The 25,726-nt window shown below is 43.4% G+C and overlaps 1 protein-coding gene and 1 pseudogene across 1 annotated transcript; both read left to right on the top strand.

The window, feature by feature from the left end:
• Positions 1–23,509: 23,509 nt before the first annotated feature.
• LOC147978771 (uncharacterized) lies at positions 23,510–24,410 on the top strand. The gene is made up of 3 exons (XM_087514884.1): positions 23,510–23,538; positions 23,629–23,841; positions 24,131–24,410. The coding sequence occupies exons 1-3, from the start codon at positions 23,510–23,512 to the stop codon at positions 24,408–24,410; spliced, it is 522 nt and encodes a 173-aa protein (XP_087371010.1).
• Positions 24,407–25,678, top strand: LOC147978770 (protein FAR1-RELATED SEQUENCE 12-like; annotated as a pseudogene).
• The last annotated feature ends 48 nt before the right edge of the window (positions 25,679–25,726 follow it).

Here is a 25,726-nt window from a genome sequence, read left to right as displayed (position 1 = left end):
CAATTATTTTGATTTAGTTTGCATAAAGCATGGGACTGGGCATCCCGGTGACCATCCATTTATCTCGTGAGTGAGGAGCGGAGTCCACTCCTCTTGAGAATAACCCGCCTAACATGGAAGATACAGACAGCCCTAGCTGATACATGAGCTATTCGAGCATACAAAACAGGATATTTATTTGAAGGTTTAGAGTTTGGCACATACAAATTTACTTGGAACGGCAGGTAGATACCGTATATAGGTAGGTATAGTGGACTCATATGGAATAACTTTGGGGTTTAAGGGATTGGATGCACAAGCAGTATTCCCGCTTAGTACAGGTGAAGGCTAGCAAAAGACTGGGAAGTGACCAGCTGGAGAGCGACAACAGTCATGAACATGCATTAAAATTAATCAAAACTAAATGAAAGCATGAGTAGGATATAATCCACCATGAACATAAATATTGTGAAGGCTATGTGGATTTTGTTTCAACTACATGCATGAACATGTGCCAAGTCAAGTCACTTAAATCATTCAGAGGAGGATACTACCCTATCATACCACATCATAACCATTTTAATAGCATGTTGGCACGCAAGTTAAACCATTATAACTCATAGCTAATCAAGCATGGCACAAGAAACTATGATCTCTAGTTGTCATTGCAAACATGTTTATTCATAATAGGCTGAATCAGGAAAGATGAACTAATCATATTTACAAAAACAAAAGAGGTCGAGTTCATACCAGCTATTCTCAACTCAGCCAATCCATCATATATCATCATAATTGCCTTTCACTTGCATGACCGAACGATGTGAATAATAATAATAGTGCACGTGCATTGGACTAAGCTGGAATCTACAGACATTCAATAAACAGGAGAAGACAAGGCAATATGGGCTCTTTTGTCAGATCAAAAATAATGCATATAAGAGCCACTTCAACAATTTAATTATGGTCTTCTCCTATCGACCCCCAAGGAAAAGAAAAGAAATAAAACTATTTACACGGGAAAGCTCCCAACAAGCAAAAGAAGAACATGAAATCTTTTTAGGTTTTCTTTTTAATTACTACTACAAGCATGGAAAGTAAACTAACTAAAAGCTACAACTAATTTTTTTGTTTTTTCTTAAGGTTTATTAAACTCACAAGAAGAAAGCATAAAAAGGAAAATAAACTAGCATGGATGATACAATGAAGAAGTATGAGCACCGACATCTAGCAATGAGTGTGTGAACATAAATGTAATGTCGGTGGGAAATACGTACTCCGCCAAGCTTAGGCTTTTGGGCCTAAGTTGGTCTATGGCCATGGATGGCCTGGCGGATATCCATAATAGTAGTTGGGGTCGTAATGGGATGAAGAAGAGGAAGACTCTGATTGCCACTGGCTGACAATCATCTCTGGATCCCACTGATAATTAGACTGTCGTGAAGGATCAAATTGTGGTTCCGGCTCTGGCTCCTCGGCTGGTGCAGGGTTCCGATAGGCGTGAATAGCCTTCAACGGAACAAGGTACATGCCTACAGTTAAATCAAACAAAGAAGGAGCAGGCAGGGTAATAGTCTAAGGATGATGTTTATTAAAGAACAATTGATATTTAAGCTCTCCTTCCCTATTATTAACAATAAAATTGTGTGCCACCATACTCTTATAATCTAAATAAACACGAGGCAACACTTCTTCTTCCTTCTCATAGTGCCTAATAGGTATGTTAAAATGTGCAGCTAGGCGTGTAGCATAGATGCCTCCAAAGATGGGCCCCTTAGTATGGTTTAGACTCAACCGTTTGGCAACAATGCCGCCCATACTAACAGAGTTATCACCATATAAAGCGTGGAGCAAAATAATAATATCAGGGATACTCAGGTTTCCACAGTTTCTGCGACCAATTAAGCAAGGAATAGCAAATAATGCAAAATAACGTAAAACAGGAAAATGTATGCTAGTGATTCGTGCATCGGAAACCTTCCTTGTTTCCCCTATAGTGATAGTATCAATAATCCCCTCCACATCATCATGATGTGGTTCTCCTGTCTTGCCCTCAAAAGGGACTAAGCAAACCCGACAAAAATCATAAAGTGACATCTCCTTATGCTCATCATATAAATAAAACTCCACCGTAGGTGGTGAGCTCCTAGAATGGAAATGAAAGTTTTGCACAAAGATATTTGTGAGTAAGAGATACTGATCGCATTGGTCATGGAGGAAAGTGGTAAGGCCTGCATTCTTAGCCAATTCATGAAAATCTTCATAAGTCCCGGCTGCTCTCAAGAAATCCTCGGAAGGCCATTCACACGCCCGAACCTCCGCGGTGCGAGGCAGATTATACTTAGGCTTCGGTGCCTTTTCCTTCGAGCTTTGGCTCGATGAGCCCCTCAAAAGTCTCCTCATCATTTTCTGAAAAATTCTGAAAATTTTTAGTAACTTCAAAATAAAAGTAAACCAAACTCAATGATATTGATAGCAACTACTCCTACAAGTGCCTAGGGCCTATATCACGCATCAAAACTACGTTTGACCATATAAATTTGACATGCAAGCTCAAGAACAGGGTCACCTAAGTAGCAAAAATTTGCAATGAATAAAGAACTAGAACAAAAACTAATTGGACCAATGGAGGATTCACATACCAAGGAACAATCTCCCCAAGAAGTTTTGTGAGAGGTGCTTTGAGCAAGGAGATTGAAAATGGCAGCAAAACGAGCTTGGACTCGGGTTTGAGCTGGTTATTCGTGTTTGGGGGAGGAAGAAGGAGTGTATGGGTGAAAGGATAAGTGGAGGAGGGCCACCGTGGGCCCACGAGGCAGGGGCACGCCCTAGAGGGGCAGGCGCGCCCTCCACCCTCGTGGGCAGGTGGTTGCCCCCCCTAGTGTGTTCTCAGTTCCATAAATCCTCAAATATTCTAGAAAAAATCATATTTAAATTTCAGGGCATTTGGAGAACTTTTATTTTTGAGGTATTTTTATATTGCACGGATAATCGGATAATAGACAGAAAAATATTTATTTTTATTTTATTAATATAAATAACAGAAAGTAAAAGTGGGGTACAGAAGGTTGTGCCTTCTAGTTTCATCCATCTCATGATCATCAAAAGGAATCCACTAACAAGGTTGATCAAATCTTGTTAACGAACTCATTCCGAATAACATGGAACTGGAGAAATTTCTAATAACACTATGTTACCTCAATGGGGATATGCAAATCCCCAATAATAAGAATATCATATTTCTTCTTGCAGTAGGAAGAGGAAATTCAAAACCTCCAAATATAATCGATGGAATTTTTCCAATAGAGTTGATACTATGAACTTGAGGTTGTTTCCTCGGAAAGTGTACCGTGTGCTCATTACCATTAACATGAAAAGTGAAATTGCCTTTCATGCAATCAATAAAAGCCCCTACAGTATTCAAAAGGGTCTTCCAAGAATAATAGACATACTATCGTCCTCGAGAATATCAAGAATAACAAAGTCCGTTAAAATAGTAACATTTGCAACTACAACAGGCACATCCTCACAAATACCGACAAGTATAGCAGTTGATTTATCAACCATTTGCAAAGATAATTCAGTAGGTGTCAACTTATTCAAATCAAGTCTACGATATAAAGAGAGAGGCATAACACTAACACCGGCTCCAAGATCACATAAAGCAGTTTTAACATAATTTCTTTTAATGGAGCATGGTATAGTGGGTACTCCTGGATCTCCAAGTTTCTTTGGTATTCCACCCTTAAAAGTATAATTAGCAAGCATGGTGGAAATTTCAGCTTCCGGTATCTTTCTTTTATTTGTAATAATATCTTTCATATACTTAGCATAACGATTGGTTTTGAGCATATCAGTTAATCACATACGCAAAAAGATAAGTCTAATCATTTCAGCAAAGCGCTCAAAATCCTCATCATCCTTTTTCTTGGATGGTTTGGGAGGAAAAGGCATGGGTTTCTGAACCCAAGGCTCTCTTTCTTTACCATGTTTCCTATCAAAAAAGTCTTTCTTATCATAACTTTGATTCTTTGATTGTGGGTTATCAAGATCAACAGCAGGTTCAATTTCTATATCATTATCATTACTAGGTTGGTCATCATTATGAACATTAGCATTAACATTATCACTAGTTTCAGGTTCATTACCAGATTGAGTTTCAGCATCAGAAATAGAAATATCATTTGGATTCTCAGGTGTTTCAACAATAGGATCACAAGAAGCGTGCAAAGTCCTATCATTTTTCTTTTTCTTCTTTTTAGAAGAACTAGGTGTATCTATATTATTTCTCTAAGAATCTTGCTCAATTCTCTTAGGGTGGCCTTCAGGATACAAAGGTTCCTGAGTCATTCTACCAGTTCTAGTAGCCACTCTAACATCATAATCATTATTCTTACTATTCAATTCATTGAGCAAATCATTTTGAGCCTTAAGTACTTGTTCTACTTGAGTGGTAACCATAGACGCATGTTACTAATAAGTTTAAGTTCACCTTTGACATTAGCCATATAATCACCCAAGTGTTCAAGAATATTTGCATTGTATTTCAATTATCTACCAAAATAAGCATTAAAATCTTCTTTCTTAGCCATAAATTTATTAAACTCATCTAAACATGGGCTAGCAAATTTAGTAAATGGAATTTCAGCTTTATCATATCTATAGAGAGAATTTACCTTTACTACCTGTGTCGGGTTACCAAGACCATGAGTTTCTTCAATAGGTAATGGACTAAGATTATATGTTTCTTCAACAGGCGGTAAATTAAGACCATGTATTTCTTCAATAGTAGGTAAATTCTTAACATCTTCAGATTTAATACCTTTTAAATTCATAGATTTCTTTGCCTCTTGCATATCTTCAGGACTGAGAAATAGAATACCCCTCTTCTTCGGAGTTGGTTTAGGAATAGGCTCAGGAATTGGCTCCGGAGGTGTCCAATTATTTTCATTTGTCAACATATTATTTAATAGAATTTCAGCTTCATCCGGTGTTCTTTCCCTGAAAACAGAACCAGCACAACTATCCAGGTAATCTCTGGAGGCATCGGTTAGTCCATTATAAAAGATATCAAGTATTTCATTTTTCTTAAGAGGATGATCAGGCAAAGCATTAAGTAATTGGAGAAGCCTCCCCCAAGCTTGTGGAAGACTCTATTCTTCAATTTGCACAAAATTATATATATATATATCCCGTAAAGCAGCTTGTTTCTTATGAGCAGGGAAATATTTAGCAGAGAAGTAATAAATCATATCCTGGGGACTACAAACAGAACCAGGATCAAGAGAATTAAACCATATCTTAGCATCACCCTTTAATGGGAACAGAAATATTTGAAGGATATAAAAGTAGCGAGTTCTCTCATATTTAGTGAAAAGGGCGGCTATATCATTCAATTTAGTAAGATGTGCCACAACAGTTTTAGATTCATAACCATGAAAAGGATCAGATTCAACCAAAGTAATTATATCAGGATCAACAGAGAATTCATAATCCTTATCAGTAACAAGGATAGGTGAAGTAGCAAAAGCAGGGTCAGGTTTCATTCTAGCATTTAGAGATTGCTTACTCCATTTAGCTAATAACCTTTTAAGTTCATTTCTATTTTTGCAAGCTAAAATAGCTAAAGAAGCTTCTTGATCAAATAGATAACCCTTAGGAATAACAAGTGATTCTTCATCATCACTTTCATCAGTATTATCAGATTCAATATTTTCAATTTCTCTAGCCCTAGAAAGTTGTCCATCAAGAAAATCACTAAGTGGCATAGTAGTATCAGGCATAGAGGTAGTTTCATGATAAGTATCATGCATAGCAGAAGTGGCACTACTAGGAAAAGGCCTACTAGTGGCGCACCTGTTTTGCCTACTAATGGCGCACTACAGGTGCGCCACTACTAGCACGCCATTAGTATTTTTTACTAATGGCGCACCTGTGGCGCGCCATTAGTATCTGGTATACTAATGGCGCACCATGCAGTGCGCCATTAGTATAGCCCATGGTGCGCCATTAGTATGCCTCCCAAGGGGCCATATTTATGCATGTGCTTTGGCATACTAATGGCGCACTTGTGGATGATGTGCCATTAGTGTGCTCTGTCTTACTAATGGCGCACTATGTGGTGGTGCGCCACTAGTATGAATATTAGGGATTTTTTTCTTTTCTGATATTTTCACAGGTTGCAAAATATATTATTGGACAGAATATAGCTAGCACCACACAGCAACAACAAATTCATCGAATACAATAGAAGATTGGTCTCCGAATACAATTCATCATATTAGTCTCCAAATTTAAAATACCAAACAAAGTTAGAACATTACAAGTCTCGAAACGGTGAGTAGCGAGTTTGTCTTCACATTACAAGTCGATATCGATCATCTAAACTACCATCACATAGAAGAGAGTTGCGGTCATCACAATGAGCATAATCACGATGAAACTGGTCTTCATCCGGTTCCTCCAAGGCTCCCTCCTCTCTCCCGCTAGATAGCGCGCGTATCTAACTTCCGCCTCCGCCCTAGTGGTGTACCCTTTGTAACTGTTACCGCTGAAACGGTGAACCTGTCTCCGACACTCCTCCCAGTCGTCATAGACTCCGGGAACCTTACCCTTGTACACGACATACGACGGCATCTCTATGCACTAGCCAAACAAAACGTTAGTAGCAATTCACAGACAATAAATAAGCAATATATAAGTATGCAACAAAAGGATCGGAAGAGAAAAACAACACATTAATAGCACGATTCATGGTCCTACTAATAAATAGCATCGATTACATCTAAGTTGAATGACTGTCCAAACCAAAGAGACATACAAGTTCATTAAAGTTTAATTACAACATGAGCCAATCGATGTTTCCGAACTACACATAGCATCACTACTTTCGACTCGACTCAGGGACCGGAGCGTGAATGAAGCCGCCGTCTCTTGTGATGGTCATGAAATTGCGGTGTTGTCAACCTGCATTTGTAGCGTTGTGTCTATCTCATTGCTGGACGGTTGATATCTGAGGTAGAACTGACCCGAGGTACGAAGGACATCTTGATGGATGATTTCCACAAACTCCGACTTGATGCGAATGAATTCTTGTCTGATGTCCATGTCCTAGATTGCCAACAATCTTGCGGCCCAATCTTTGAGATTATTTGGTAGCAGAAGGTGATTATGGTCCCGTACGATCGCCCGCATGTGATGGAGGGCATACGGCAAACCTAGTTGAGGGACTAATGTGTTTGTGAGAATTGCAGGATAACACAGGTAGAAGTCCCTCATTGATTCGGTTTTACTACCAGAGATGACCCCTAAAAATGTATGAAGACATTGAAGACAAAGGTGGTATATGAAGATATTCACATTGAAGACTATGACAAAAGAAGACACGTTATGAAGCCTATGGAGCTCGAAGACTTAGATCTTTCGTAGTTCTTTTTTCTTTTGTGTTGAGTCATAGGAACCACCGTACTGTTAAGTGGGGTCCAGGAGAACCAGTCAGAATGACTGAAGTGATGCCTAAATCAAAAACCTATGTCTTCGAGTGAAGACAATGAGAGCGAATCTTGTCCAGAGCCGGACAAGTCAGCTTTGCTTGTAGCCCAAGTAAAGTTGCCATGAGAGTTTGAAATCTGACCGTTGAGACACGTGTCAGTTCCTTAGTGACCCAGGGTCATTTCGGACAAATCAGGTCGGGTTGCCAAGTGGCTATAAATAGCCCACCCCCTACAACCATAAACGGTTGGCTGCTCAGATTTCAGTGCACGGCTTTTGTCGTTTGAGAGCAACCCACCTCGAAGCCTTTGAGAGAAAATTCCTAGCGAGGAGAAAAGCCCTAACCACCCAGAGCCAGAGAACATTGGGCATCACTTAAGTCTTCTTGTCTGTGTGATCTGAAGACTTATTACACTTGAGGACTGTGAATCCTCCAGACGGTTAGGCGTCGCGTTCAGAGCATCCAAGAGACATTGTGGATTGCCAGTGAACGAAGTCTGTGAAGGTTTGGGAGTTTACCTTGAAGACTTACCAGAGTGATTGGGCGAGGACTATGTGACCTTAGCTCAAGGAGAATACGGTGAGGACTTGGTGTCCTGAGCTGCGTGTTTAGGACTGGGTGTCCGGGACTGTGTGTCCTAAGGTTTAAATACCTAGCCGCTTCAAACAGACATACAGTTGTCACAACAACTGGAACTGGTCCAACACATCATTGTCTTCAACGAGTCACCGGTTTCATCTTCACTTCCTTTTTCTTACTGTTACTCATTGTGAAGCCATTGCATGCTTATCTTTTGTCTTCACAACGTGAATGTATGATCTGTTTGGCTTCATAACTTCTTCCTACCTGATCCTTATTACACTGCAGCTGTTTGTCTTTGTGCTTTCACTCTATTGAATACTTGACCATGGCTTGCCTAGTGTAATCTAACTTCCGCTGCTTAGTAATAGGCAAAATCTTCACTGTTTGTCTTCATAACTCCCACGTTTTGAAGACTTTCATAAAAATCGCCTATTCACCCCCCCTCTAGTCGATATAACGCACTTTCAATTGATATCAGAGCAAGGTGCTCCCTTGTTCTGTGTGATTCGGTTTAACCACCTGGAGTTTTAGCTATGTCGACTGCAGGGATAATCAAAGTCTCCGCTGCGTGCCCCGTCTTCGATGGAACTGAATATCCCTACTGGAAGAATAAGATGCGCATGCATCTTGAAGCCATTGACGTCGACCTATGGTATGTCGTCGAGAACGGCGTTCCCAAGGCTGGAGAAGGTGTCACTGCTGCTGATGTCAAGAAGTTCACTCAACTAGACTCTACTGCCAAAAATATCATCTGTGGTCATCTGACAAAAGGACAGTATGGCCGTGTGAGTGCCTTGAAGACATCCAAGCTGGTCTGGGACTGGCTCTCCAAGGTCAATGAAGGCATCTCAACCCAGAGAGATCAGAGAATCAGTGTTCTTCGCAACCTCTTCAACCGCTTCAAGCGAAATGACAATGAGAATGTTCAGCACACATTTGACCGGCTCACTGACATCACAAATGAGCTTCAAGCCCTCGGCGCCACTGAGATCACCAAACATGAAATCATCAAGACGCTGCTGAGATCACTTGATAGTTCGTTTGACATCCTAGCCCTGATGATTCAAGAACGTCCTGATTTCAAGACACTCGATCCGTCTGACATACTTGAGAGTCTCAACACACATGAGTTTCAGCTTTCTGAGAAAAGAGATATCTACAGTCCAAACTATGGGCGAACTCGTGCCTTGAAGGCAAAAGTTGTTTCCTCATCTGAAGAAGAATCTGACAGCAGTTCTGATGATCCTGAAGACATTGGAAGGGAACTTGCAATGCTAGTGAAGAAGTTCCAAAAATTCACCAAGAAGAAAGGCTTCAGAATATCTTCACGATCAAGCTCAAGGAATGATGAAGCTTCTGCTCATGACTACAAGAAGAAAACATGTCACAAGTGCAAGAAAACTGGACACTTCATCTCTGAGTGTCCACAGTGGGACAATGAGAACAGAAGGAAGAAGAAGAGCAAGGAATATGATTCTGACGACAAAAAGAAGAAGAAATACTCAAAGTCTTCTTCCAAGTCTTCCTCAAAGTCTTCATCACACAAGAAGAGCTCATCTGGCAAGGCACGTGCGTTTGTTGGCAAGGAAATGGATTCAGAGGTGGAGTCCGCTTCTGAGGAGGCAGAGGTGGAGTCTGAGGAGGAGTCTGATTCTGGCATTGCGAGTCTGGCTACAGCATACGTCGCCAAGTCCATCTTCAACACTGAAGACAATGACTTCATCACCGACACCGATGCAAATGACAAGAACGACTCCACTCCTACCTACTGCTTCATGGCACGCGGTGCCAAGGTAAACACACGCACTACTCGCTATCAAACATCTAGTGACGATGACTCTGACTGTGATTCAAAACCCAGCTACAAAACACTTGCTAAAATTGCAACTGAACAACAGAAAGCTATGGAACATATTCAAAAACTGTTAGACAGAAGCGATGATCTGTTGGGTGCTGAAATGACTCGATCTGAATCCTTAATTGAAGACATAAAAAATCTTCACGTTAAGTATCAGGAACTTGAAGATCGTCTTGATACTCTCTCAACAACTCATGAAAAGCTTTCCTATGATTATCTTCAAAGGAAGCAAGAACTTGAGAAATTGAGAGCGGCTCATGAAGATCTTCAAAAGGAAAACGAGTCACTTCGCACCGAACAGATCAGTTCCGCTCAGGAAGGATTTGAACCACCATGTCTTAAATGCATTGAGCGTGATAATACTACTTCTGTTGCTGAATGTTCCACTGCTACTGCTATTGCAATATCTTCAACTGTTGATGTGGTAACTAACCCCTCTGCTGAGGATACCACTACTATTGCTGATGAGAATGCTAGGTTGAAGACATTGCTTGAAACAGGGATGTACAAAAGTCTTAAAGGACATCAGACATTATGTGATGTCCTCAAGAAGCAGATTCTGAACCGAAACCCTAGGAAAGAGGGTGTTGGGTTCGTAAGGAAAATAAATGCAGATGGCTCTTACTGGAAACCTGAGCAGTACCCCAAAACCACATGGGTTGCTGCAAAGGAACTTTCAGCAGATCCATCCAATTTATCTGGCTTCACCTGTGCTAACCCCATTATCATTGATGAATACTTTGATGCAAACTATAAACTGTTTAAGAATCAGAATGGTGAAGTGTTTTCCAGGTACATTGGTACTAACTGCAGGAATGGACCTCCTATGAAGAAGATCTGGGTTCCGAAAAAGTGTCTGGAAAATCTTTCTGTGAATGTCTTCATGACACCTCACTTGAAGAAGACAAACCTCAGACCAAAGGCTTCATACGGTTCAAAGGCTTCATAAAAACAGAGGACTCACCTGAGTCACACTAACGCAAATGTTTTGCAGGGAAACCATACTCAGGCATATGAATATGAGAGCGGTTCATCGAACTGTCATGTTCATATGACCAAAAATTATTCTGCTTATTCCTATGAGTATTATTGTCCACCTGCAAGACTGTTTGCTAAGGCTTCAAAGCCAAAATTCTCAGATGCTGCACTTAGACTTATTGCTTCTAAGCCACCCTTGAAGATGTGGGTGGTTAAGAAAGCTTAACTCTCTTTTGCAGGGAAAGGTCTCCAGCAGAAAAACAAAATCTTCTGACGCTATTGCTGGGGACCTTAAAAATCTTGTAGGGCGCAAGATAAAATGCCCGAATGGCATCATTATGTACTTCGTTCCTGAATCGCATGCTACTCTCCCTATTAGTCCTAACCTGGATCTAAGTTTTCATAACCCACTGGTTCGTCAAATGTTTTTGCTTCACAATTCTCTTCGTGAAGCCTATCCCCCTAACTGCACTGTAGGGTACGACACCAGCGTCTTCAAAGTCTTCAGAATGGATTATTGACAGCGGGTGTACAAATCACATGACTGGCAAAAGAAGCCTTCTTATGGACTCAACCTTACGTCCATCCGACAAGAGCCACATCACATTTGCTGACACTGGTAAAAGTAAGGTATTGGGTCTAGGTAGAGTTGCAATCTCAAAGGATCAACACATGGATAAAGTCATGCTTGTTGAATCCCTTGGCTTCAACTTAATGTATGTCTCAATGCTTTGCGATTTGAACATGATTGTAATGTTTGGAAAATATCGTTGTCTAGTACTAATGGAATCTGACAAGTCTCTAGTGTTTGAAGGGTATCGAAAAGATGATCTGTACGTGGTAGATTTCTCAGCAGGGCCACAACTTGCAGTATGTCTTCTTGCAAAAGCTTCAGAATGCTGGCTTTGGCATCGGAGGCTTGGGCATGCTGGCATGAGGAACCTCCACACCCTTGCGAAGAAGAAGCATGTCATAGGCACCGAGGGCGTCAAGTTCAAGAAAGATCACTTATGCGGTGCCTGTGAAGCAGGGAAGATGACAAGGGCAAAACATCCTTCGAAGACAATCATGACTACTACTCAACCCTTCGAACTGCTCCACATGGATCTTTTCGGCCCCACTCACTACTCAACTTTTACTACTACTGCTTGCCTCTATGGCTTCGTCATTGTTGATGATTACTCTAGATATACTTGGGTGCACATAATCCTTTACAAGACTGAAGTGCAGGATGTCTTCAGACGCTTCGCCAATCGTGCTATGAACAATTTTGGCGCCAAGATAAAACACATCAGAAGTGACAATGGCACTGAATTCAAGAACACTGGCCTTGATACAAATCTTGATACCTTGGGCATCACACATGAATTCTCAGCTCCGTACACGCCACAGCAGAATGGCGTCGTCGAACGCAAGAACAGAACACTCATTGAGATGGCCAGAACAATGCTAGATGAATACAAGACTCCAAGAAAATTCTGGACTGAAGCCATTGACACTGCATGCCATACAATCAATCGTGTTTATCTTCACAAGCTTCTGAACAAGACATCTTATGAACTCCTAACTGGCAAGAAGCCAAATGTCAGTTACTTCAGAGTATTTGGCGCAAGGTGCTGGATCAAGGACCCACACCACACCTCAAAGTTTGCACCAAAAGCACATGAGGGCTTTATGCTTGGATATGGAAAGGAATCGCACTCCTACAGAGTCTTCAATCTCTTTCATTACAAAGTGGTTGAAACAGTGGATGTGCGGTTCGATGAGACAAATGGTTCACAAAGAGAGCAACTGCCAAATGTGCTAGATGAAGTTCCAGCTAGTGAATCAATCAAGCTTATGGGAACTGGAGAGATTATACCTTCTGAAGCTCATCCTGAAGAAGAACTTATCATCTCAGCACCTGATCAACATGAAGACAATGCTCAGCCTGAAGACATTCCTCCCAACAACAACACAGATCAGCAAGAGCAAAGTCTTCGCCCTGTACATCCTCGTGTTGCCAATGAAGTGCAAATTGACAGAATAATTGACAGCATCAATGCACCTGGTCCACTCAGTCGTTCAAGGGTAACTCAGCTAACAAATTTCTGTGGGCACTTTGCATTCGTATCAATATCAGAACCCAAGAAAGTTGAAGAAGCCTTCATGGAACCTGAATGGATTCAAGCTATGCAAGAAGAGCTTCAACAGTTTGAACTGAATAATGTATGGGAACTGGTCAAGCGTCCTGATCCACGGAAGCACAACATAATAGGCACCAAATGGATATATCGCAACAAGCAAGATGAGCATGGTCAAGTTGTCAGAAAAAAAGCTCGTCTCGTTGCTCAAGGATATACTCAAGTGGAGGGCATTGACTTCGATGAAACATTTGCTCCCGTGGCTAGGCTTGAAGCCATACGCATTCTTCTGGCCTATGCAAATCATCATAACATACTTCTATATCAAATGGATGTGAAAAGTGCCTTTCTCAATGGCAAGATTGAACAAGAAGTGTATGTTGCACAACCGCCTGGCTTTGAAAATCCAAAAAATCCTGACATGGTATACAAGCTCAACAAGGCACTGTATGGCCTTAAACAAGCTCCTAGGGCCTGGTATGACACACTCAAATACTTCCTGAAGAGCAAAGGCTTCATACCTGGTTCCCTGGATCCCACTCTTTTCACGAAGACATATGATGGTGAACTGTTTGTGTGCCAAATATATGTGGATGACATTATCTTCGGCTGCACCAATCAGAAGTACAGTGAAGAATTTGGATATATGATGCAAGAGCAATATCAGATGTCCATGATGGGGGAGCTGAAGTTCTTCCTTGGTCTTCAAATATGACAACAACGCAATGGCATCTTCATATCTCAAGAAAAGTATCTCAAAGATTGCCTGAAGAAGTTCAGTATGCAAGACTGCAAAGGCTTCACAACACCAATGCCAGCCAAACATCATCTAGGTCCTGACGACAATGGTAAAGAGTTCGATCAAAAGGTATACCGCTCCATAATTGGTTCTTTGCTTTATTTATGTGCATCTAGGACAGATATTATGCTTAGTGTTTGCATGTGTGCTCGATTTCAAGCGGCACCAAAGGAGTCGCATCACTTAGCTGTGAAGCGAATTCTTCGATATTTGGCTCACACCCCAACTCTAGGATTATGGTATTCAAAGGGCTCAGAGTTTGATTTGGTTGGATTTTCGGATGCTGATTATGCTGGTGACAAAGTTGATTGCAAGTCTACATCAGGCACATGTCACTTTCTGGGACGATCACTTGTATGTTGGTTTTCAAAGAAGCAGAACTGTGTATCTCTCTCCACTGCTGAATCTGAATACATTGCTGCTGGATCTTGCTGCGCTCAACTTCTGTGGATGAAGCAAACACTCAAGGACTATGGCATTCATCTGAAGCAAGTGCCACTTTACTGCGACAACGAAAGCGCCATCAAGATTGCCAACAACCCAGTTCAGCACTCGAAGACAAAGCACATTGAAATTCATCATCACTTTCTCAGAGATCATGTTGTGAAGGAAGACATTGATATCATACACGTCAACACTGAAGAGCAATTGGCAGATATCTTCACCAAGCCCTTGGATGAGAAGAGGTTTTGCAAGTTACGGTGTGAGCTAAATATCCTGGAATCCTCAAATGTCCTGTGATCAGGCACACATTCTAACACTTATGCATATGATGACTTAGATGTGCAACACACAAAGTAAAGTATATCTTCAATCAATGAAGACATACATTCTAAGTGTGAATACATTAATGTGGAATTTGACTTCGGAGCGCCACGATAATTGTGCACCGTTTCTGGGTCTAATACTTCCTATACGGTGGGTAACGCCACCACCAAACGTTCCATTTTGAAGTGTTTCACTCATGGCGTTACCTTGCAATATCTTCACATTTGGTTTGGCTTCGAACTCAACATGTCTTCATGATTATCTTCACTATGTTGATTATATAGATATATACATACTAGTGTTCTGTCCTCTACAGCATTCACTTATAGCTATGTCTTCTTAGTTGAATCTTTTGAACTAAGTGAATGTGATCGGACCCTAACCTCTCTATGCTTTCTATCTCAAACTCTATCTCTCCAAGTCATATGCATTCTATTGAAACTGTCAAATGTCTTCACTGCGTCCTTGTCAGCTGAAGATATAGAGACAACCATAAAGTCCGCTTTAAATGCCCATTCCTCCACATAAAATCCGGAGAAGCAGGAACGACCACCCGACAATCCAGGCGTGCGTGGGACGTGGAACAGACCCAAAACTTCCGCAAACTGGCCACGCGTTCCTCAGATGCGAATCGCCAGGGGCACCTGTGTAATAGCACAGTGCCGCCCCTGAGCCTATAAATTCACACTTACCGCGGTCATTATCTCCTTCTTCCACCCTCGCAAGAACCCTAGCGCTATCGCTAGCACTCAACGACGCCGGCGACGAAGCGCTTTGCTGCCGCAACCTCTCCGACGCCGTCCTCACGCCGACCGCGGACATCGTTCTCTGCCGTCGCCGTAGGTGTCTTCCGTCGCCAAGTTAGGGCACGGAGGACTGAACTGCTCGGCATCATCTCTCACTTCCGTCTAGCAGTTCCAAGTGTGGTAAATAAAACTTCTTTTTACAGCCCCTTTGATCTCATGGTTCTGTCACTTTCTACCATAAGAAGTTTATCTTCACACAAGTTAGATCTCTCAATCTGCATCTCATAACATGCCTAGTATATTCACTTGTGCTTCATAAAGTAGTTACATTCCTCACTTGTACTGATCTGTGGGTTCGTACAAATCTGAAACCAACTTCTTATCTATGAGTGAATGTCTTCGCACGATGAGGTCAATGTCTTCTAAACTGATTAATCTTCAAAACCTTCTGAGAATGCATATGACCTCTTCCCCTTCCCTCGCACCTTAATGCTATCACAGGTACATGTCCGTGGGAGAATCCTTCGGTTCTCATAGTCTGCATTCATTTGCAGAATTCCTACAGCATCACATAAACTCTCCTGAAGCCAATTCCTGTTGGTCCAGCAAAAGAAAGCCTTTGAAAGTCTTGAAGCCTTTCAAGTTAAAGTTTATGGCTTCAGAAGCAGCAGCAAGAAAGGGGGGCAAACAGAGACGTGAAGGGACTTCCAAAGATCTGCCTGAAGACCTGGCAGAAATGTATAAAACAGATCCTGAAGAGAGTTATGGGCAGCGCAAGACTCGAATCCAATGGATTCGACGCTATTGGGCAGAACAATGGTTCAAATACCGCTTCGTCACCCAGGAGTATGCTGAGAAATGTGCCATCAAGAAACCATGGGGGGACATCCTTTACAAGAATCTCATACCCAAGACCAGAGATGAAGCCATTGCTCAAGGCTTCTACCCATGCATGGTCCGAGGACCACAACCTGATGATGCGCATCCGTCGTCACTCCTCTGGTGTCGTGACGACAATTTGTTCAAGCGCAATTTCCAGTTTGCCCAACAATCCGCGAAGCTGAACAAGAAGAAATTTGGGTTAGACTTCAACCCTGGTCCCTCCGCACCAAGGGCAGATGGCACACGCTACGCAGAACCCAATGTCATCGGTCCGTTTGCCAATCTTGAGGGCCTCATCACCCATATCTTAGTCCAAGGGACTGCCGTGAATGACCCTCCAGCTGACTCTGAGTCTGATGAAGCTCCTACTGTACCGAAGCCAAAGCAGACGAAGAAGCCAAAAGCTTCAAAGCCGGCCCCTGCCTAAAAAATCTCAAGGGCGAAGCCATTGGCAACTGCACCTCCTGAAGACAGTGTGCAGTCTGAAGACGTATCCCGCGTCTCCAAGCCCCAGAAGGACAAGGTGCCTCAGCCACACACCGGCAAAGAGCTCACAGCTGCTGCCATTCTGCGCAGCGAAGCCATTGATCTATCAAGTGATGAAGATCTTGGAGATGACGCTCTAGAGCAGCTCATCAAGAGCAAAGAAGAAGCTGAAATCTTCAACAATTTGCCTCTCTTTGATGTCGCCATCATCCATAACTTCATCGACGAATGGTTTGCCACACCGAACATAAGCTTCGAAGATCTGCAGCTGCCCGTTGGCCTCAGCGTCGCCTTCCAAGGCGCAATTGCTTCAGAACTTGCCATTGCTCAGCGCATTGTTGAGCTGAAGCAGAAAATTGATCATGAAAAGGCTCAGTTCAAGAAGAATATGGCCAAGCTCAGCGTGCAAGAAGTGAAGAGCTTTAAGACCATGTTGCATGAGCTCAAAGAACATTTTCTGAAAAAGCGTGCAGAAGCTCAGGGCTCACGTGAGCGAATGAAGTCTTTGGCTGAACGATGTGTGCGGGCATACAATGAGGCCGAGAAGCGCAAGGCACTTGGGCGTCCTGGCATCGACCCCAAGATGGCCCCGAAGAAGAAGAAGCAGCCTGCTATGGCTGAACCAGAGGCACCTAGGCAAGAGGCAGTTCAAATTGTCTTTCCAACTGCAACAACTGGCTCGAAGCCAAAGAGCCGGTCAACAGCTTCAGAGCTCAAGAAGACAAGAACTGCTGAGGCTGAAGCCAGGAAGAGGAAAAGCTCTGAAGCCTCTCCTACTGCTCCCAGCAAGAAGAAGCGCAAGATCAAGAAATCTCGGGCTGCTCCCAGAGAGCCCTTGATAATTGAACCTATCTCAATGGTTCACCCCAACGCCGAACGACAACTGACAGTTCATGAGCCTGCTCCCACAGAGGCTCCTGAAGCTGAAGATATTCCAGCAGCCGACCCCATCGCTGCTGAAGACATTGGTCACCAGGACAATGTACAAGATGATGCAGCCCTTCCTCAGTGCGAACAAAGCGAGCTCATCAGCATTGGTCGTCCTCTGACGCCAATTGCACAAGATGCGTCATGGGCGGATCGCCCTCAAGAGGAAGAAGACAATGAGGCCCAGCCCACTCCAACCCCACAGGCATCGTCTGCATTCCGTAGGCTTCGCAGAGGTCCAAGGCCTCAATTCTCTACTGAAGACATTCCGGCTGCATCAGCCGAAGAAGAAGCAACACAAGAGCTCCACGAAGAAGCAGTTCTCCAGGAGAACGTGCTTTTGACTGACCCTCCAGCTAGTCAAGCGGAGGCGGCAAATGTTGAGGCTGCCACAACCAGCACTGAAGCCAATGTGGAGCCCTCCCCATCAAAAGCTTCAGCAGACAGCAAAGCTACTGATCAAGACACTTCTGTTCCTGAGTCTGCTGCAGGTCCTCAATTTGATTACCATGTTGAGCACAGGCCTCATGTTCAGAAGCCAGTCCCAAGGCTGCCAAGGTTCCCAGGTCCTGCATCAGCACCTGGCTCCTTTGACATCAACAGCTTCAAGGCAGACAATACGTTCTTCAACAGCTCCAAGAACCCCTATTCAAGGGAAAGGATTGTATCAGATAGGTTCTGGAGCTATTCTCAGCGCAGCTACTATTCATGCATCCTATACAACCAAGGTCGCATCTTCCCGCACAAGCGCCTTGATGTTGAAGCCATTGCTGGTCTGCCCTGTCTAGAGGAAGCTTTGGATTGCTTTAAGGAAGTGGGTCTGCTGCAGTTTGTCACTGATGAAGAGCACTGGAATGAAGAGCTTCTGCTTCAGTTCTATGCCACCCTCCATATTAAAGGATACAACAGAGATCCGAAGACTTGGGTCCTGGAGTGGATGACCGGCAATGTCCATCATGAAGCCAATGCATTTGATATCATTGAGCTCACCGGCCTGCCCACTCCTGGCGAATTCTTCGAGGAAGGCTGTCAACTACATGCTGAAGCTATTGAGAGCATATTCCAGAGGCCTGAACCAAATATGAGTCAGATGCTCTCAATGATGAAGCCATTGCCCCATGATGCACCCTATCCAACTGAGTTCTTCGTTGAAGACCTTGAGTACCTGCCCAGGACCATATATCACATCATCCGGCGGACTCTCTGGCCCATTAAGGGACACTCTCCACATGCCAAGATTGAGGGTGCAATGAAGACTCTCATATTCTATATCCTTCATGGCAAATGCTTCAACGCACAGGATTTCTTCATCCGCCAACTTGCAGCGTCAGGCTCAGATTTATTTGGTTTGAAGTTCTATGCTCCTTGGGTGATGAGGCTGATCAAACTGCACTCTGCGATCTCGTATCAGCCCTAAGCCCGAAACCATCGGATCTTCTTGCCCGATGTGGATACTTCTGCTGAAGCTATATATCCTGAGCCTGCCAAGAAACCGTTGAGTCTTCAGAATGCAGAACACCAAAGCTTCACTCAGAATGATGAAGGTGTTGAAGCCATCTCCAGGGTGTATCCTTTGGCTGGCACTACACGTGCGCCACACCCTGCTTCAACTGAAGCCACTGATAGTGCAACTGCTTCAAGACCCAAGAAGCACGCTCGTGTTCTCACTGACCGAGAGCTTCTTGTGGCCCTTCATCAAAAACAAGATAGGCATCACGACTGGCTAAAGCGTCAGATGAAAAGCCTCTTGGTGGATGTCAATCGTCTTCGCAACCTTGCCACCAAGAATGCTTTCGTTACACATGAAACCTGCCGTGATACATGGAAAGGGCTATCAATGATGTGTACTGAAGCTGAACTAGAAGAGGATGGCTTCACTGAGCGATTCAAGTTTGACACCACACCTCCTAGAAGGGATGTGATGCGCAACACACCATCACTTGAAGACTCTGAGTTTTCTTTATCTGCTGCCACAGTCACTGCCAGAATTATTGATGAAGAAGACGATGCTACATCACCGCCACCTGCTTCAGCACCTCCAAGCTCTTCTGCACCGCCAACCACCTCCAACGATCCTGCTGCTCCTGGAAACGAGTAGACACTCTATGTCTTCAAACCTTTTTAGTCCTTGCTGACAAAAGGGGGAGAAGCATATGGGTTGATAGTCTTCAAGCGGGTCCATATGGGCGGGTGCTATATTTTGCTATATTTTGCTTCGTGCTTACAACTCTTGTTTTTGCTTCATTTGGTTCCTTGAGTTGTAACACTAAGACTCGATGGTCGTCTGCTACTTGTTTGTCACCCTGTTTTGCGAAGATAAATTCCGCATGTGCGACGATAAATTCCGCACTTATCTCATTCTGCAGACGTCCATTTTCCATTATGCATGTCATCATCTTCATATACTTTCATATGCATAGTGGATTGTCATCATAAGCTGAAGTGGATCTCCACAAGTACAACCTGCCATGTGCATTTGCATTCCAAAAGCAAATTAACTTATATGCACATCTTCAGGGGGAGCCCTTGCAACTTATGAAGACAATTCCTTATCCTTTACAATTTCACAGACTATATTCCCCGTTGAAAACTTCAACTAGTTTGTCATCAATCACCAAAAAGGGGGAGATTGTAAGTGCATCTAGTGCCACCCCTAGTTGGTTTTGGAGTATTGACGGCAAACCTAGTTGAGGGACTAATGTGTTTGTGAGAATTGCAGGATAACACAGGTAGAAGTCCCTCATTGATTCGGTTTTACTACCAGAGATGACCCCTAAAAATGTATGAAGACATTGAAGACAAAGGTGGTATATGAAGATATTCGCATTGAAGACTATGACAAAAGAAGACACGTTATGAAGCCTATGGAGCTCGAAGACTTAGATCTTTCGTAGTTCTTTTTTCTTTTGTGTTGAGTCATAGGAACCACCGTACTGTTAAGTGGGGTCCAGGAGAACCAGTCAGAATGACTGAAGTGATGCCTAAATCAAAAACCTATGTCTTCGAGTGAAGACAATGAGAGCGAATCTTGTCCAGAGCCGGACAAGTCAGCTTTGCTTGTAGCCCAAGTAAAGTTGCCATGAGAGTTTGAAATCTGACCGTTGAGACACGTGTCAGTTCCTTAGTGACCCAGGGTCATTTCGGACAAATCAGGTCGGGTTGCCAAGTGGCTATAAATAGCCCACCCCCTACAACCATAAACGGTTGGCTGCTCAGATTTCAGTGCACGGCTTTTGTCGTTTGAGAGCAACCCACCTCGAAGCCTTTGAGAGAAAATTCCTAGCGAGGAGAAAAGCCCTAACCACCCAGAGCCAGAGAACATTGGGCATCACTTAAGTCTTCTTGTCTGTGTGATCTGAAGACTTATTACACTTGAGGACTGTGAATCCTCCAGACGGTTAGGCGTCGCGTTCAGAGCATCCAAGAGACATTGTGGATTGCCAGTGAACGAAGTCTGTGAAGGTTTGGGAGTTTACCTTGAAGACTTACCAGAGTGATTGGGCGAGGACTATGTGACCTTAGCTCAAGGAGAATACGGTGAGGACTTGGTGTCCTGAGCTGCGTGTTCAGGACTGGGTGTCCGGGACTGTGTGTCCTAAGGTTTAAATACCTAGCCGCTTCAACCAGACGTACAGTTGTCACAGCAACTGGAACTGGTCCAACACATCATTGTCTTCAACGAGTCACCGGTTTCATCTTCACTTCCTTTTTCTTACTGTTACTCATTGTGAAGCCATTGCATGCTTATCTTTTGTCTTCACAACGTGAATGTATGATCTGTTTGGCTTCATAACTTCTTCCTACCTGATCCTTATTACACTGCAGCTGTTTGTCTTTGTGCTTTCACTCTATTGAATACTTGACCATGGCTTGCCTAGTGTAATCTAACTTCCGCTGCTTAGTAATAGGCAAAATCTTCACTGTTTGTCTTCATAACTCCCACGTTTTGAAGACTTTCATAAAAATCGCCTATTCACCCCTCCCCCCCTCTAGTCGATATAACGCACTTTCAGTTTCTTTTACTTATACTAGGAAATATGTCCGTGCGTTGCAACGGAAGAAAAATTCACATGCTCATTAGGTAATAAGCAAGCTCCAACCCCTCTCCCCACTCCGAAACAAGTCCACGTTGTCTATTCCAACACGAAGCTCTCAAGGGCCTGGGCTTGAATCTTCTCTCCTTGGCTGGAATTCTCCTCCGTAATTCCTCCCCTTGACGCGAATAAAACCAAAGCCCAAATCAATCTTCCATCTTATTTGAGCCTTCTCGAGGCATCGACCCTGTAGCAACGATGGTCAATGGCTCATATTTCTACAACCCAAGAAAAGACTACACTATGCGCTCGTGGTTCCCTACAGAGCAAACATCAGTTACCATAAAAAAGAATTGACAGTACAAAAAAACAGGGTCATCATTTCTATTTGACGAGATCAAGGCCAACTGGTTGGAATATTATTTTTTTTGCGAAAAACTGGTTGGAACTTCCAACAAATTTTTTTTTCAATCCGATCCGCTATCTTAGCTCGATTCGATTCTAATTCCGGCTCACTCTAGTGAAGACGCACACCAACCATGGCCACATCTGGGTAGCATCCAGAAGATTTTGTCTGGCAGATATTATCACCTCACCAGCCTCGACCAAAACTGCTTGAGCAGAAAAAAAAACTACAACAAACAAATTCACCAAAGGTTTCGATCTATGGTTGATACAATATGAACCCACGTGCTTTTATAATTCTTAAAGAGAAAGAGGTGTGGTAGTTCCCAGGTATCCCTTCACCCCCTTGAACAGTAATAGAAATATAGAAAAGTAAAAAAAAAAAGCTGAAATTTTGTGACATCAAATATGCTCAAACCTTTTAGGTGCTTGCAATTTTTGTTGAGAAATATCATCCGGTGAGCTTAAAACTTTGGGCATATTTGATGTCACGAATTACCTTTTTTAACTTTGGTTTCTATTTTTTAAGTTATTACTGTTTGTGACGGTGTAGGGACACCCGGAGCTAAAAAACCAATCTCTTTCCAGTTGTACGCATATGCTTGATGTAGACAGAAATCAGTATAATATTTTTTTATAAAGAAGATATAAAGCGTACACAGAGTGATAATCAAACAGCAAGATTTTTGAGGATGGGTGTAGATCAAACCTGCATAATTCACACCATTGAGGAGATACGTACCTTACGTGTAACAAACAACTATAAGCAGATGTTGCTGCCGGCCGGTTCTCACCGTCACTCCTTGCATACCTGATGATTGAGCTATTAGAGAGAGTCGGGCGGGTGTAGCTGCTCCAGTGGTGGCTACCTTCCTTGTCGTGGCGCCGGTGAACATATCCTCCACCGCTCCAAGCTCATTGGCCAAAGTAGTCCTCCGCCTACACTCACTACTCGTCCAATAAGATGAGCGAGGGCCTCGGAGGTGGATATGATCGACACACGTAGATAGCCATGTCGTCGTCATGGTCACCATGCTGGACGTCGATGATCCTGGCTGAGCGTTCCTACTCCAGGTCCAGCCCCACCATTTTCCTTATAGCTGTGAGATTCGGTGCAATGAATGTAGGTGGGGCCATGTGAAACGGGGAAAATTTGGTATACGTTGCTATACAGACCTGACAGATGGGCCTGGATGAACGGAAGTTCGCATGACGTCGATGGTTCTAGCCTGAGCCGTGGCGCGGCTGATTGTCGGCATCCTGATCCGTGGATCAGGTCGAGGGCTTTCCGGTAGCGCCGGCAGCGCGTGCAGTAAATGCAGCAGGGGTGGCCACTGTGTGGTAGGGCGGTGAAGTTGGATTGCGCTCTCATCCCCTACGGCAAAACGGTGGGGAGATTGACTGCGCCCAGGGCGCTGCCGCCTACCAGCGAGCTCGCAGTTGCTCCGCGGCCATGGAGTTCTTAATGCAGCCGATAAACAGGTCAGAATCTCCTCCATGCCCCTCTGTTTTGCGAATCTCGAATGTGGATTTCTTTTTCGCTCGTTGGAAATATTTGTGTGGATTAACTAGAACACTGCTAGAGCAGGTGACTGATAACAACAGCACAATGGAGCCCGTGCGGTTCCTAATCACCGTGCAGCCGGAGGTTGAGCTTCCAGCACCGGCGGCTTCAACTGCGGACGCCCAGATCTGTCGTGTAGAGACGGGAACTGCAGAGATGGTCCAGACTTCCGAGCACTCCATAGAGCAATTGGACCCCAAAACACCTGGCTGGATACAAAGGTACTACAAGATAGCTTCTAAAATCTAGCAGAATTTGTTAGGTTCATTGCAGATGTCCTGTTAGTCTTGTAAGCAGTAACCGATGAATTCATGTGGCAACACAGGCATAAACATGATCCATGATTCATATATAAATCTTGTGAGCTATTTCATGTTGATTATGCCAAGAAGATTGTGACTAATATGAGAGGCAGTAATCGTTCATCCACATAATAACCGCAAATATAAAATCAAACAAACGGTTGTAACTGAAAGCACCAGCTGACTGTTGTTTTGCTGTGGCTGACAGAGTGCGTGTAGGTGCTGCTGCTGTAGGCAGGGCTCCTTGCCTGGACAGGGTCACAGCACTGGAGAAGACCATGAGGGAATTTGCGGATCATCCAGGAGACAGAGTCATTGTGCCAAAGATAGGTACAAGTTTCGACACTCTTGGTGAGGCATACGACTTTTACAATTTGTACTCCTGGGAGAAAGGATTTGGCATTAGATATGAGAAGAGCAGACTAAATGTGAACAGGACAAAGTTGGAAATACTCATTCCTGCCGCTGTGAATGGCCAGCCCTCATGAGATTGCTGGGGTCAAAGGACAATGGATGCCCAATGCATATCTTTGTGAGGAAGTATATGAGTTTAATTTCTGATAGGGAGTCGAGGAAAATTATGAGGAGAAGCGGACAGCAATCGTAAGCACCAGGCATTCTATATAAGTTGTGCTAGTGATCCTGCTGTTATACGAATTATTTCAATTAATACTTACTGATGTTTGGTTTTGCAGGGGAGGCCCCTTATGCGAGCAAATATGGCAACCGAGAGACATGCTGGGCAGATATACACTAGAGCTATGTTTGAGCAATTCGGTCATATACTATAGGAGTGTGGTGCATATCAGGTGGAAGAGATCAAAAAGGGTAAAGAGTATATGGCAATACCTACAGATGCAGCACGAAGAGAGAAGTGATGCAGAACTTCATACAAGGTGACGGTGCTTGAAGGAGGGGAGGAATTTGACTGCAAGTGTGGTCAATTTGCACACATGGGGCTGTTGTGCAGCCATATCCTTAAGGTGATATAGATGGCATTAGTATATGTACATCTCTTAGTTTTCTGTAATATTGAAATTATGATTCAGATCTCACAAGGCAAAGTGTTATTCTGTTATGTTATGCAGGTGCCTTCATCCGTGTGACAGAAATCTCAAAGAAGCACATAGTGAAGAGGTGGACCAGAGATGCAAAAGATATCCTTCCAACGCACCTAATTCAGTACCAGAGGGACAATGCTCAAGAAAACCCGTTTAGTTTCCGACATTTCAATATGTACATGCAAGCCATGGAGCTTGTGCGGATGGGCAACTCAAGTGTAGCAGCTTATGAACATTTGATTGCATTGTTCAAGCAATGTGCATCAGAGATGAAGCCATTCACAGAAGTCAGAGATGGTTTATGTCTGGAAGACAGGTTAGCAGGCAATATTAGGATTCCGAACAGGATACAATCAGAAGGCGATGTATATCAAGGAGTAGATGACATGTTAGCATGGGCAACGCTGACAGCAATTCAGCAAATGAGTATGCGATTAGGCTTTCAAACTTATTAGCACCAGCTAAGCGTAAACAAATGGGCAGACCGACAACCAGTAGGGAGAAAGTTCCATATGAAGGTTTAAGTAAAAGAACAGGGTTTTGTGTCATATGCATGCAGCAAGGCCACAAGCGGACAACCTGTCCTGAACGCGGTGACATACCAAAACAGCCTCGTAAGCCGGCTAGATGCAAGAGCTGTGGAGTTGAAGGACACCGCCGGAACAACTGTCACAAAGCAACAGAACTACGGCTGAGATAATTGTCTTTCACCTGTAGGCATTTCTCGATAAATAATCAGCAAT

Source organism: Triticum urartu, chromosome 3A (assembly GCF_056163025.1).
Source record: "Triticum urartu cultivar PI428250 chromosome 3A, HENAU_Tu73, whole genome shotgun sequence".
Classification (NCBI taxonomy): domain Eukaryota; kingdom Viridiplantae; phylum Streptophyta; class Magnoliopsida; order Poales; family Poaceae; genus Triticum; species Triticum urartu.
Note: the sequence above shows the minus strand (reverse complement) of the source record. Positions and strands in the feature narration are given on the sequence as shown.